Raw genomic sequence first — 13,116 nt, forward strand, 5'->3', positions numbered from 1 at the left:
GCAAATCATTCAGCACTTAACCAAGTGGGTTTTTTGAAGCACTCTAGATAATGTTCAACAGCTGTTTCTCTTGTCTGATGGTTCTCAGACACCAAATGCCATTTTTAAAAAACCTTTACCTTTGAACAAGAGCAAATGTTTATTTCAGTTCCCAGCCTCTGGATTCAGTATTTATCCCACAGTTTAGAGCAGATTTCAAAGAACAGCTTTGGATAAGAGAGTAACATGACCATAAAGAAACTGAAAAATCCTCTGTGTTGTGCTGACCCCTCCTGTTAGTGTGTTGCTTGTGCTTTGCACAACGTGGAGGAACAGACAATACTCATGTTCCTGTTATTTGCTAACGGCACCAACAAAAAAAACCAAACTATGGGCTAAGATCTTTTATTTCTGTACTCATCAAGATGTGAAACTGATAGATGAGCTACCTACTACAGATGATCTTGCTGGGCTGCACCATTTTGTAAGGGCAAAGTGTGTGTGGATCTCAAGGGGAGAGGGAGAGAAAACACTTCTTTTTGCATGGTATGTGCCCAGTTTGCAAATGACAAGATAATCCCAGTGGCAACATGAGGGAGAACTTTTTACATTTAGTAACATTTATTTATGCATTCGGTATCAAGTACATAAGTGCAAATATTAGGAACTACAGAGAATGTAATACAAATTGTAATAAATTTAACATGCTGGAACTTTCCAGTTACCATACATGTAAATCAGCCTGTCAATCCCTTACAACAAAAGTACTGGGTTTTGTTTTCATTTTTTTGAGTTATACAAAACTGATTACCATAAGTACCGATTACTGTTTATTTTATTTGTGCTGGAAAACACTAAAACATCAGTCTACAATTCTATATAGTTAATAAAGATGAATCCAACCAGCAACCCAGTGACGTAGAAGCAATTTTAACTATTGCATCAGTGCGCTAAGCAGGAAAGCCCCTAGCCACATGTAACATTAAAAGTTATAGAAGCAATGCCAATAGAAGAAGGAAAAACACTAAAAAAATAAAATAAAAAGGTCAATATTATTTAGGCTCTCACCATCATGCACTTTATAAGCAACACAAAAAACCACATCTAGTACACTTTTCTCTTTACTATACTTTAGTGCTTGACACAAGTGATTGCAAATATTCTAAGTGCAGAAGCAGCAGGGGAAAAGCACTGCTTCCGAATTTTATGTTTCTAAGATTATGGTGTTGAGAAAAAAAAAAGAACAATAAATTTGCAGTAAAGTGTAAGAACAGAGCTGTTTCACTCCAGATTCCCCCGTTTTTCGCTACTGTAGTTGATGAATTCTTGATGTCTGCTTTACTCTGCCTTTCTCTTAGCACCTGGGATTTTAGCTTGAATCCTAGAAATAAAGAAGAAAAAAAAGAATGATTATATGGTGAGGCAGCTATTCCACTCCAGTGGATCCCTGCTTGGAGTCTTATCCACGGGTAGTCCCTAGCTTGTGTTCAGTGTGTGGTCACAACAGGTGGACTACAGTCTAAGAAGAAAAAGAGGTGATGCCCATCTAGGTGTTCTTACAGGCCCCTAGTTGTAAACTGCCCAGGTTTTGGTGGTTCATGTAACCATGGGATATGCTCAGTGATATTCTTCCCCTCTTCATTATTCTACCGTGGTCTGTTGGAAGCCAGGAATGAAGTTTAAACAAAGAATTTTCAGTACAAAGTTCTAGTCCTGCCCAAGGCTAAGGGTTTTACAAAATCACAGATATATTGGCTGGAAAGGACCCCTGGAAGTCTTTGAATCAACTTTCTATGTGAGGCAGGACTATCATCAGTGAGAAATCAGGCTGGCCATGACTTTCTCTTGTTGCATCTCGAAAACCTCCAAGGAAGGAGGTTCTGGCACCTCCCTGTGTAGCCTGCTCCAGTGCTGTCCTAATCTCCTAGTGAAAATGTTTCTCCTAATGTCCAACAGCAACCTTCGAAGCTGGAGTTATCTTGTTGCTCCTTGTTATAACATCTGCCACTACTAAGAGTTTTGCTCTATCATCTTGTAACTTCCCACCAAGTACTTACAGGCTGCTATGAAATCACTCCTTAGCTCCCTCCTTGCCAGGCTAAGCAAGCCATTTCCTCAGCATCTCCTCATGGGTCACTTGCTCTCTGTACCTCACCATTTTGTAACCTTCCATTGGATTCCTGTTACTCAGCCAACTTTTGCAAAGCCATGGCTACAAACTACTGGGATGCATGGATCCACCTTCCAGACCAATCATCCTGTTTCAGGAATTCTCTAGTGTCAAGAACTATGCTTAGACCCTCACTGTGCCCTTAGGGATCCCACAAAAGCTTTTGATACAGGCAACGCATTAGGAACCAGAGCAGACTGCATCAAAAATTTCATCCAGGTTTTCCATCTGTTCCATGGTGGCTTGAAACACTCAAGATTATGGTGCTTCCAGATATTTGCTTTCTGTAACAGGGTGGTGTGTTCTAATTCCCACTCTGTTCATTAACGGTATTATTAACTCTAGGGGACAGAGTCCCCGAATGCAAAAACCCAGGCTTGGGGTGGTCAGTGGGGAAGGGAGTTAACACATTCCTTCCTGTTTGTCCTGGCCAGGTAAAATATGGACATCAGTCCCTGGTTGGGCTGCTCTGTCCACAGCTCCCCAGTGGGCAGGAGAGGGGAGAGAAGGATGTGGGGTCACAGCTCTGCCTCAGTCTATGCTCAGCTGAGAAGGCCCGTGTTCCTCCAGGGATCTGCCCCCCCACAGGCTCTGACATGCCAGGAGCTGGGGAGGACATCATTCATAGGGCACGTTGTCCCCGGGACCACCCAGCTCTTACCCACCCCCAGTGCACCGCAGCCTCACAGCAAGACTTTTGGTCAAGTCTGCTGCTGCTGAACTCACTTTGCCACAACAGTGTTTATGTGGGTCCGCACAAGTCCCAAGTATTGATCAATCTGTGCCTGCAAAGAGCAAAACAAGACCAAGTCAATCGGGCATCAACAAGGCAGAACCATCCAGACACCCAAACCACACCATGTGGACAGACTTACCTGGTACTTGTCATATACAACGGGGAGAGTAAACATAGACACCACAGCTGGGGAGAAAAAGAGCACAGTGTTATATTCCTGCAGATCAGACTCCTCCAGAGAAGAGACCTACTTCAGCGACAAACATGTATCATGCCACTTAGTCAGCTGATCCACCAGGGATCTTTGTATTAAAAATGAACTTTGTTCAAACTTCCCAAATATGGAATTTCCCATTGCTCTGGGACTAGTGGCTGCAAAACACAAATTAGTTCTATCAGGAGGGACAATGTAATGGGAATAATGAATATTTACTGGAAAGGCAAATAAAACTTGATGGTTTAACTGTGGGGAAGGCACAAGGACAGGCTGTTTTGTCTAATTAGAAATCACAAGGGAGTTAAAAAAATAGATTTTAAAAGAAATGTTGATTTTTACCCATTATCAGAAGAGTCAGGCCATTGAAGAGGGCTCCCACATAAGTCAGCAGCCACATTAGTACTGCAAACTAAATTAAAGATACATCATTACATGACCTCCACTGTCAGCATAAGAAGAAATTAGTTCACTTAACTAGCTAACTTAATAGCACATTAGCCTTTTTTAATGTGTAAGGGGAGCTGTTAAGTGAAGCACATTAGAAACTAGGTACTTTTTCTGGGTATATAAACCCTATTCTCTGTTCTGCTGTTCACTGCTTCTCACTCTCTTAGCTGAGCTTTCACGTATATCTAGGGCTTAATTGCATACATTTAGGACTCTGCACTGAGCATGGCACAGGCAGATTCCTGCATCCAATTTTGATGCTGGCAGGGGTCATCCCACACAGGGTAATCACAGCCCCACAGTGATAATCCCAGTGATTGAAAACTCTTGAGGCTGGGAGATAGGTACATTTTTCTAAAAATCTTTAGTAATTTAGGAGCCTAACCCATGTCTGCTCTCCTAATGATCTTCCCTTTGCTCTGAAGAACACCTATTTGGGTGTAAGGCTGAAAATAAATAATGATCTCAGCAGGGAGGGAAAGAAGCCTTCATAGCAGGAAATGCCACCATTAGAGGAAATCCAGTTTAACAGAGGTATTAGAGGGGAACACACTGTTTTGTGGCAAAGTCATAGAAAGTGTTACACAGAGATGCTTCCAGAACTGCAGTGGAGCTTAGCTGGTCCTGCAACTTCTACAACTCCTGTATTACGTATCAATACATTCAAATGCAGATGGCCAAACCTCTAAACTGCTGGAAGCAAGCAGTTTGGAAATCAAAAATGAGAGCAACTTTTGTATTTGGAACTGCAAAACTAGGCTTTATGACAACACTGTCAACATGGAAAGCAGCACTTTGAAATGTAGATTGGTCCTCTAGAGAGGGTTAAAAATATTTAAAGCAATCCTACTTTTAAAGAATCCACGAGGTCCTGAACGAGAAAGAGTCTCCTCAGCTCTTTGACTGTGCTGTTGACGTATAGCTGGAGACAGTCTGTGTATTTCTGAATCTGGTCCTGTGAAAGATTCATTTCCATCTCCAAGTAGGCTCTGCCAGAAACACAGGTCCAGTTACAAACCCAGGCAGGCTCACCTGCCATTCACACTCGTGCCTGCCTACCCCATCACTCCCTCCTCTCCAGACCTCATTTCTTTGCACTGAAGCAACGTGTCCCCCTTCCTGCATGCACAGAGCAACCAGCACACAGTCTTCACCTTGCACGACCCATCTCCCTGGGCAAGTGCAGGCTGCGCCGGGGCTGTTTGCCTCCAGCCTTGCCCTCTCCCCACACAGAGCCTGGTCTTGATGGGATCTCTCTCTTTACTCCACCCAAAGGAGGATGTAAGTCCTAGCTGAGGAGGGGTCCCCACAAACTTCAGTGCAATGCTGCTGCCACAGAAGGGGACATCTCCTCCAGCTGGCAGCTTCTGGAGGAACAAAAGCTGCTGTCTGGCCACATGTCCCCTTTTCTCTTCTCCACCCCACCACCTGCCCTGCACCCCACTCTGAGCTATGCCCATGTCGTGAGCCACATCTCAGAACTGACCCAGGTGAAACAGAAGGAGCAGCACCCCAACAAGACTTCTTTTCAGTGTGTGTGTTTGCAAACCAGACTGGTTCCATCACCTCGTTTACCAACTTGTTGGCACAGCAGAGGAGAAAGGATTGCTGCTCTCCCGGAGCAAACCACCCAGACCCTGCAGAGGGTGGGGAGGGCACCGGCACTGGCACCAACACCATTGTCTCAGGTCATGTGCCATGTCACAGCCAAGCAGTGCTGGAGAAAAGGTATAAATAGTTTCCCTTTACACCCAAAAGAGTGTGCCCAGAAACAATAATCTTCCTGCTTGAAGAGATACTGTATTATCATTAGTTTCAATAAAACTTTTCTTCTCTATTTGCTTAAAATTTTCTGGATTTTTTGAATTTCAGAAAAAAATTCCCATGTCTCAGAGGATGATGGCTTTTTGTGTTGTTTTTTTTCCCCCCAGTATCTGAGCCAATACAGCCTTACAGCTCTTGAGACACTGGACAACAGAAAAAAATTATTTCCCCCTGTTATGATCAAGAAAATAATTTTATCCAGTATAAAAGTGGCAGCTAAAGAAATGTGAATCACCACTGGGAATGGATCCTTTGCAAGATAAATGGCTCCTGGCCATGACTGCAAAGCACTCACTTGAAGGGGTGGCCCTCGTCCGTCTTCTGCACAGCCTGTAGGACCGATTTGTAGATTCTGAAGCTAATGGTGGCCGAGAGGCCGGCAAGGGCCAGGTAGGCCACGACGCTGACAACACTGAACTGGGTCAGGGAGAAGAGCAGCAACAGGAGACTGCCGAACACGATCCCTGTCTGCTTAATGTCACGCCAGTACAACAGGTCGATAGCTGGGGAGAGAAGACCAACATGTTAAAGGCATGAGCTGGAAGGGCACCAAGGATGGCCACCATGGCCACTGCGATGCTCACAGTCCTTGCAAGAGTGTCAAGGGAGGTGTGATGCTCCTGCTCACATCAGTGCCCACAGGAACTCCTCAACAGAAGCAGTGAAGTGACTTCAGCAACGCACTGAGGAAATTACAACCAATGACCTACTTGAAATCCTTGTATTACTTCATGCGTCTGTGTCTGGGTTAGACAAGATGGATGAATATCTCAACCGCAGCACGGTGGATCTCTGGCAGCAGCAAGGCAAATGCATGCTGGGGGTTGTGTTGTTGCTAGGGTTATATGGAAGTTTCTACCCTAACTTGCATTTAGCTACTCTGGAAACTGGATTTTTTTTTTGTTTTTGTTTTGGTTACAAGTCCAAGTGCCAAATTCTTGATCAAAGCATTTTCAAGTTTTGGTTGTTGATAAACGAATGAGAAAGTTTGGGGTTAGCCGCAATAAACCACTTCCCCATTCAAAGTTTTGACAATATGATTTTGTTATTTTCTGAGAAAGGAAAAGACTCCTGGTTTTACCACTGCTTAATAGTTACACGGTAGGAAACCATTTTTCAGATGGTACCTTAAAATACAGAATAAACTCTTTGCTACTGCAAATCCAACCATCTCCAAAATATTAAAAAAACCCCTTTCTGCTTGTTAGATAACTTTCCTTGTTTAGATCCATGGGAGCTGTTAGAGCAAAGCAAGTGTAAAAAATAATTTCCAACCAATATATTTTTACATTTGAAAAGCAGTTTATTTTGACAGTATTTTTCACCCAGTTTGTATAGTTTATTCCAACCCCTCCAACAATCTTGCCATCAGGAATAGCCACTAGAAAAGCAAAATTTTATGAAATGATTGCCGAATTTCCAGTCCACAAAGTTGAATTGAATTTCTTTACACTGATAACCTGTTTCTGAGAGGACTCTTAATCCAGCCAAAGAACATGCTTGTGGAAACCTAAACGAAACAGCTTTAATTTCACACACTGCACAAGTCCTTACGAACAGCTTGAACACACCACCAGCCAAACAGATTTCATAGATGCCACTTGTCAAATCATTCTGAACAAAGAGTAAATTCAGGAAAACTGCAATCTGTCAAAAAAAAATTTCACAAATACAAAAAGAAACAAAATTAATCCAGCCTAGTAGTTCTTATCATCTAATCTCCAAAAATTGTGAGTCACCATGGCATGTTTGCTTTGAGTCAATGAGCTGTATTACTCATTACTATTACACATATTAGCATTGCTTTTCAAAGTGATGGGCTTGAGTGCAGAAATTGCTATTGTATTACTGAGCTCTTTTCTCTTCATGCAACATTCACATCCTACTGTACTCTCCATCAATATACACAATACAAAAATTCTTTCATATTTTTAAGTGCCAGCGTTCAGCACTGGACTAGGGAATGCTCCAAAATGCAGTTACAGCGTAGTCAGAGCATGCGCCTGTATCGGGGAGGTTAGCAGCAGACCCAGCTGTATTGATGCAGGTGGCTGGAGCTCCAGTGTTGAGGTGCTAGAGTATGCAACTTGCAAACCATCTTTACAAAATGGCATCCAGAACACAAGTGTGCCGTTTTTACCATTTTTCATACTCTTTTTCAGTCAAGGCGCTGCAAAATTCTGCAGCACAGCAACTAGTGTGTTTTCACCAGCGAACATTTGGACAGGAGGTATTATTCACAGCCAGATCATTTTTGTGCTTAAAAATTCCTCTGTTAGAGGACAGTTTTGGAAATTTATGCAAATCTCACTTTCTGAGACACTTAAATCACACAATACCTTCACGTTAAGTGAAACAAGCACAGGTGAGCTAGTCAGGATGCTGTACACGGAACATCATCTACTGATAAAAGAAAAAGGCCACGCACCAGGGGAAAACATTACCTGGGATGCATGCAGTAGAAGGCAAACAGATGAGAGCTGAGCCAAAAAATACAGAATCCCACCTCAGTAGAGTTCCCTAAGTCAATCCCGATTGATGATGACCCAAAATGAGCAACTAAGCCCTCTCTCTTTCTTTTTAGGATGACAAACTGCATCTTCTCATTCCCCTTGACAAGGAAGATGCTGAATTACTCAAGATAGGTGTATATATATCCTGAAACATGCCCCTTTCTGCCATGAAATGACTGGAATATTTACTAAGCTGTATCAGGTAAGGAAAGACTTGCCACAACTCAAAAGCAAGATGGACAGAGGCCAAATGACACAGTTCTGGGGATATGTGCATGCATGAGAGAGGAGATGAAAAGGCAGCTGGTCTCTTTTGCCAGCCAAATGAGACCTGGGAGAGAGGGATCCTGTGTCTTTTAGACCTGCAGCAAATATTCTCATGTGCATGGAAAAAATATCTGCCAACTGTTAGGAGGAAAATCTCAGCACAGAGGAGGGAGAGATGAGTTGAATGATTTTTACGTGGCTGTCTCGGTGCCCAGATTCAGCCTGGGAACACAACCCGCCCCCCCTCCCACAGACTGCAGTAGGTCAGTTGGGATTTTTAAGGGCAGGAACAAATCTGCCTTCTCCTCATCTCCCTCACAGGGATGGAGAGCTGCAGCACTGCTGCCATGTCCAGCTGTCCGGGCAGGATTTGCCACCCCTGCAGCCATTTCCCCTCCTCTCCCTTAGGGAAAAGGGTGTGAGCCAAACCACCTTGAAAAAGGCAGTGCAGGAGGGAGGTGAACCTCATCACTCCTTGGGCAGGGAAGCAGGAGAAGGAGAGTTCAGAGCTAGAAATCAGTGGAGACCTGTGAGGTCCAGCCGTGGTCTGTGGGCTTCCCTGGAGAAAGCACATTTTTGCCAACAGGCCTCAGGAATTTGAACTGTATCACACCTGAGCTACATGCCAGAGCCACGTTTGCTTCTTCAGTCGCTGCTTCAGTCAATTCAAAGGCTTTTTACACTAATAGAATAGAATAGAATAGAATAGAATAGAATAGAATAGAATAGAATAGAATAGAATAGAATAGAATAGAATAGAATAGAATAGAATAGAATAGAATAGAATAGAATAGAATAGAATAGTTCAGTTGGAAGGGACATACAGTGATCATCTAGTCCAACTGCCTGACCAAAAGCATGCTGTTAAGGGCATTGGCCAAATGCTTCTTAAACTGACAGGCTTGAGGCATTGATCACCTCTCTAGGAAGCCTGTTCCAGTGTTTGACCACCCTCTCAGTAAAGAAATGCTTCCTTACCAAAAGGGTGGTCAAATGTATTTTTGTCCTACATTTCCTTACATAAACGCATCTCCCTTAACAGCAGGCAGAGGTGCACTGGGTGCAAAATCCCCTAGCTGGGATCCTTTGCCTGGCTTCCTTGGACTGCCATTTTCTCCTGTAACCGTTTACACCAGAGCAAAAGTCGGTGTCCAGTGTTGTAAATAGATACCAAGCGGCAAAGGAATGAGAAATTTGCTCCTTCACAGAATCATCTAGGTTGGAAAACACCTTGAAGATCATCTAGTCCAACCATCAGGTGAACCCAGAACTGGATGTATCAACCCTCTCCACACCCTTTTTTTTATACTGAATGGGAATGAAAATGAAAGATGATGTTGTCCACCACATTTATATGTCTGCTTTGAGTTTCATCTCATCCTATATTCATATAAAACTGATTAAGATAGCAAACAACTCCCTCAAACACTTGCTGACCCCATGTGTTCACTGCCCTTCAACAGGTCACAAAATATAAATGGTGGCCCGAGTCTCTGATGAAGGGTAGCTGCCTGTTCGTGCCCACACCCCTTCCCTTGCAGGCTGAAAAGATGACCACCCTGACTCTGACCAGCCTCCCCAGCACACAGAGACACAGTGAGTGTGAGGACGGTGGGGCCGGGAGCTGAGTTGGAGCTGCACACCTTCACACCCCCCCCCTCTCTGCAGAGCCACTTGCCAGCACACGCTGGCCCCATGCTCGGCCAGGCTGAGACAGGCTTCGAGTCCTGCTCTTACACGGGTACGGTGTTCCCCAGATAAATTGAAGGAGAGGGGAACCCTCTGAGCATGAGTTAATGACCTAATAATTAAGTGCTTTAGTCAATCTGTAGGGAAAGAATAAAGGGTCCTAGTGTGGTGAAGGGTCCTGCAAGTGCTGGGTGTGCTGCAGACAGCGTGTGTGTGCGTGTGTGTGTGTGTGTGTACACGGCACTGCCCAGACCCAACTACAATGGCAGGATTCTGAGCAACGCACACTGAATATGCATGAAGAGGGAGGCTGGTGCCACGTGAGCCTGTCAATATGTGATGTGCATGCAATCGGACAGTGGGTCAGCCTGCCTGGCTAAGCAAGATACATTTCTGAGAACCAAAATGCCAACTTCAAACCACCTGAGGTTTGCAGCTAGGATTTGCAAACAGGGTTTGGAAAATGCACTGAAATCAGCCTTGGTTTCCCTGAGGTTTGGGTTCCATCTGTTTTGAAAATCCCCACTATAAAATCTTGACCATGCCCATTAACATGCAGAAGCTGTTCAGCTGTAGCTTTCCGTGATCTCCCTTTGGCCTCCTGGAAGGAGGGAAGCAGCGTCGGACCCTTTGCACTCTTTCCAGTACAACACACCAGAGCTCTGGCTCATTTGTGGAAGTATAAAAAGACTCTGGGTTTTGCCAGAACTGCCTCAGACTCAAAAGTATTTGCATTCATTAGGGAGGACTTGCCAGTCTTCTCTAAGACAGTAGTGCCGCAGGTCACTGCAACTGCCTTGGAAGAATTTTTCTGGAGAAGCATGTGTGATAAGCTATTTATCTGAAAGGATCACCTGCCCATGTTTTTTAACTGACAGCAGAACTTGTAAAATGTTACTCAAGTAGTCTTCTACTTGAAAGTTTTCAAGGGGGCCAAATCAGTATCTCAGCTATACTTTATGGTATAACTTCATCTCATTAAACTAATGTGAGTCCTCCATTTGGGGCCAACCCCCAGACTAACAATGCACAAAGGTAAACTCTATAATACAAACAACCACTTGTTAATATGAGTAGCTGGTAAATACCCATGTTTGTGAGGCAAGCTAAAGGTAATATCACAAATATAAGTAACAGCAGCAGCATGCAATGCTTGTGGCAGCAAGGAACTGCTCCCGAGTACAGTGCCTGAAAGCTCTCTCAGCCATCATCATGGCTTTCAGCAGAAAATGTTTCTGCTCCTCAATATTTGGCATCAAAAAAGCCAGAAGACAGACCCGGGGGCTGGAAAAAGCAGTGCTGGAGGCAAGAGGTGAACTACTTGAGATGGCTGAGGCGGACTAAGCAGTGATGCTCCTGAATCCATTCTCCTCAGGACCTGGTGGAAACATGAGGACTGGGCTCTGGTGGTTTATGTGGTCCCCAGAAGCACTGTGGTGTGGGGCAGCTGCAGCCCAAGGCTACTGAGTGGAGATCCCAGAGATAGAATAGAGGATCCAAATCAACCTGTAGCTAAAATCTCCTCACACCTTCAGACTCCTACATGGTTATATTTTTGAAAAATACTTTTGTAAGAGAAATGGGGATCTTTCCATTCCATTTATCAAAGAAAGCATTTTAAGATGAAAATTAATGAAGATCAACCAAGCACAGATTGGACAATTCACATCTTCCACAGCTTATTCCTCCCCTTCCTCTGAAAACCTGTTTTCTCCTTCTGACTTTGCAAGTTTTTCCTCTACTGCAACAATGGCGTGAAAAATGAACGTGCATGAAGCAGCATTTACATGGAAGTTAGTACAAAAAGTGTGTGCAAAACCCTTGGATCCAGCCTTCAAATGAGGCCCATGGGCCTTGATGATCGAATAAAAGGTTATATGCTCTTCAGCATACTAATAACACCCTTACATGTGACCAAGCTGCCCTCCCCACAATGGAGGTCCCACTGGGCCTCCTTAGAATGTAAAATCAATGAGTTTACAGCTTCATTCCCTATATAATATTAGTATTAATGAGAAGTGAGAAAAACTTGTGTACAAACAGCCTTTAATTCTGTATACAGCGTAATATTATGACTTCATAAATATAAATAACTTCATAAGGCATTTCTAAAACCTAATGGAAGTGAAAAGATCAGGAAACATAATTTAAGAAGGGCAATCTTATTTATAGCATTGTTGCAACAATATTTGACAACAAACGCAACAAAGCTGTAAGTCTGAATAGAAGCAAATATTGCTCACGCTCAAAGAAATTCCAGTTTGCAGCTTTAACCACAGGCTGCAGCACCAGGCGTTCCCTCTCCTCTCCAGCGAAGGATCCAATGTGGTCATTGCTCCCCTCCCCACAACAGATCTGACTCAAATGTAATACAGATGGATACACCATTTAATGAGCAGTCTGGTGCCTTCAGGAGACTGCTGTGATTAACAGCAGAGCCAAGACAGAATATCTGGGCTGTTTCATGAGGCATCTCTCCTTATCCTTTATCTCCAGCCTTGAGGGATCTCTCCATACTTCTACCTCTTGTACACACTTTGTCCATTAACTTTCTGTCCTCAGTTCAGCTTTATATCTTTGTGGTGGTTTGACCTTGGCTCAGCCAGACCCAGTACAATCTTTATCATCCACCTGCCCCAAGACTCAACTTTAAAGTTCAGATCTTCTTGGTCCCCGAACTCTGATTAGAGGAGGCCTGGAGCAGGAATAGAACCAGGGAAAAGGGAAGTCTTGATATAGGATGTCCTCCATGTTATATCCTACTCCATCTGCAAGATCAAAATGTGAGCAAAAAAGTATTGATTGATTGCCTTAAGTGAGGCACCAAAGTGGGCTTGAGTAGACAGAAAAGGATTTGCAATAAAAAATTAGTCCTACAACTATGGCATACACAAGTCTTTTGTAATATTATTTAGCATTATATTATTATTATCATTGTTATTGCTATTGTTGTTACAATTTTCACATAAGAGATGCTTTAAGACCAGGATTTAACATAGCAGCAGTAGAAAGCCTCCTCCACACACCTCCTGCTGATCAAACCATATCACTACCTGCCTTGGCCAGTTTCTATGGAGGATGTTATTGTTCTCACCTTAAGTGAGCAGAAACCAAGGAGATCAAGCAGAGTCCCTGAATGCAGTCCCTGAATGCACACAATGCTATAGAAATATTAAGATTTTCCTGAGATGCTCCTGGACCAAAATAACAGACCTGGACCCTTCCTAACTCTATCCAAACATCTGAAAATCTGCAGATTTTCCAAATGAATGGC

The 13,116-nt window shown here is 43.5% G+C and overlaps 1 protein-coding gene across 2 annotated transcripts in view; it reads right to left on the reverse strand.

Moving 5' to 3' along the window:
* Positions 1-577: 577 nt before the first annotated feature.
* Positions 578-13,116, reverse strand: part of RTN1 (reticulon 1) — a 119,664-nt gene continuing 107,125 nt past the window's right edge. For both annotated transcript variants that reach the window (XM_074820904.1, XM_074820905.1), the window contains 6 exons: positions 5,669-5,876; positions 4,400-4,538; positions 3,442-3,511; positions 3,025-3,071; positions 2,876-2,934; positions 578-1,360 (listed from right to left, as the gene is read on the reverse strand). In XM_074820904.1, the coding sequence (XP_074677005.1) occupies positions 1,318-1,360; positions 2,876-2,934; positions 3,025-3,071; positions 3,442-3,511; positions 4,400-4,538; positions 5,669-5,876 (566 nt within the window). In that variant the 3' untranslated portion in view covers positions 578-1,317. The remainder of the gene's footprint in view (positions 1,361-2,875; positions 2,935-3,024; positions 3,072-3,441; positions 3,512-4,399; positions 4,539-5,668; positions 5,877-13,116) is intronic.

The sequence above is a fragment of the Strix aluco genome, chromosome 4 (assembly GCF_031877795.1).
Source record: "Strix aluco isolate bStrAlu1 chromosome 4, bStrAlu1.hap1, whole genome shotgun sequence".
Classification (NCBI taxonomy): Eukaryota; Metazoa; Chordata; class Aves; order Strigiformes; family Strigidae; genus Strix; species Strix aluco.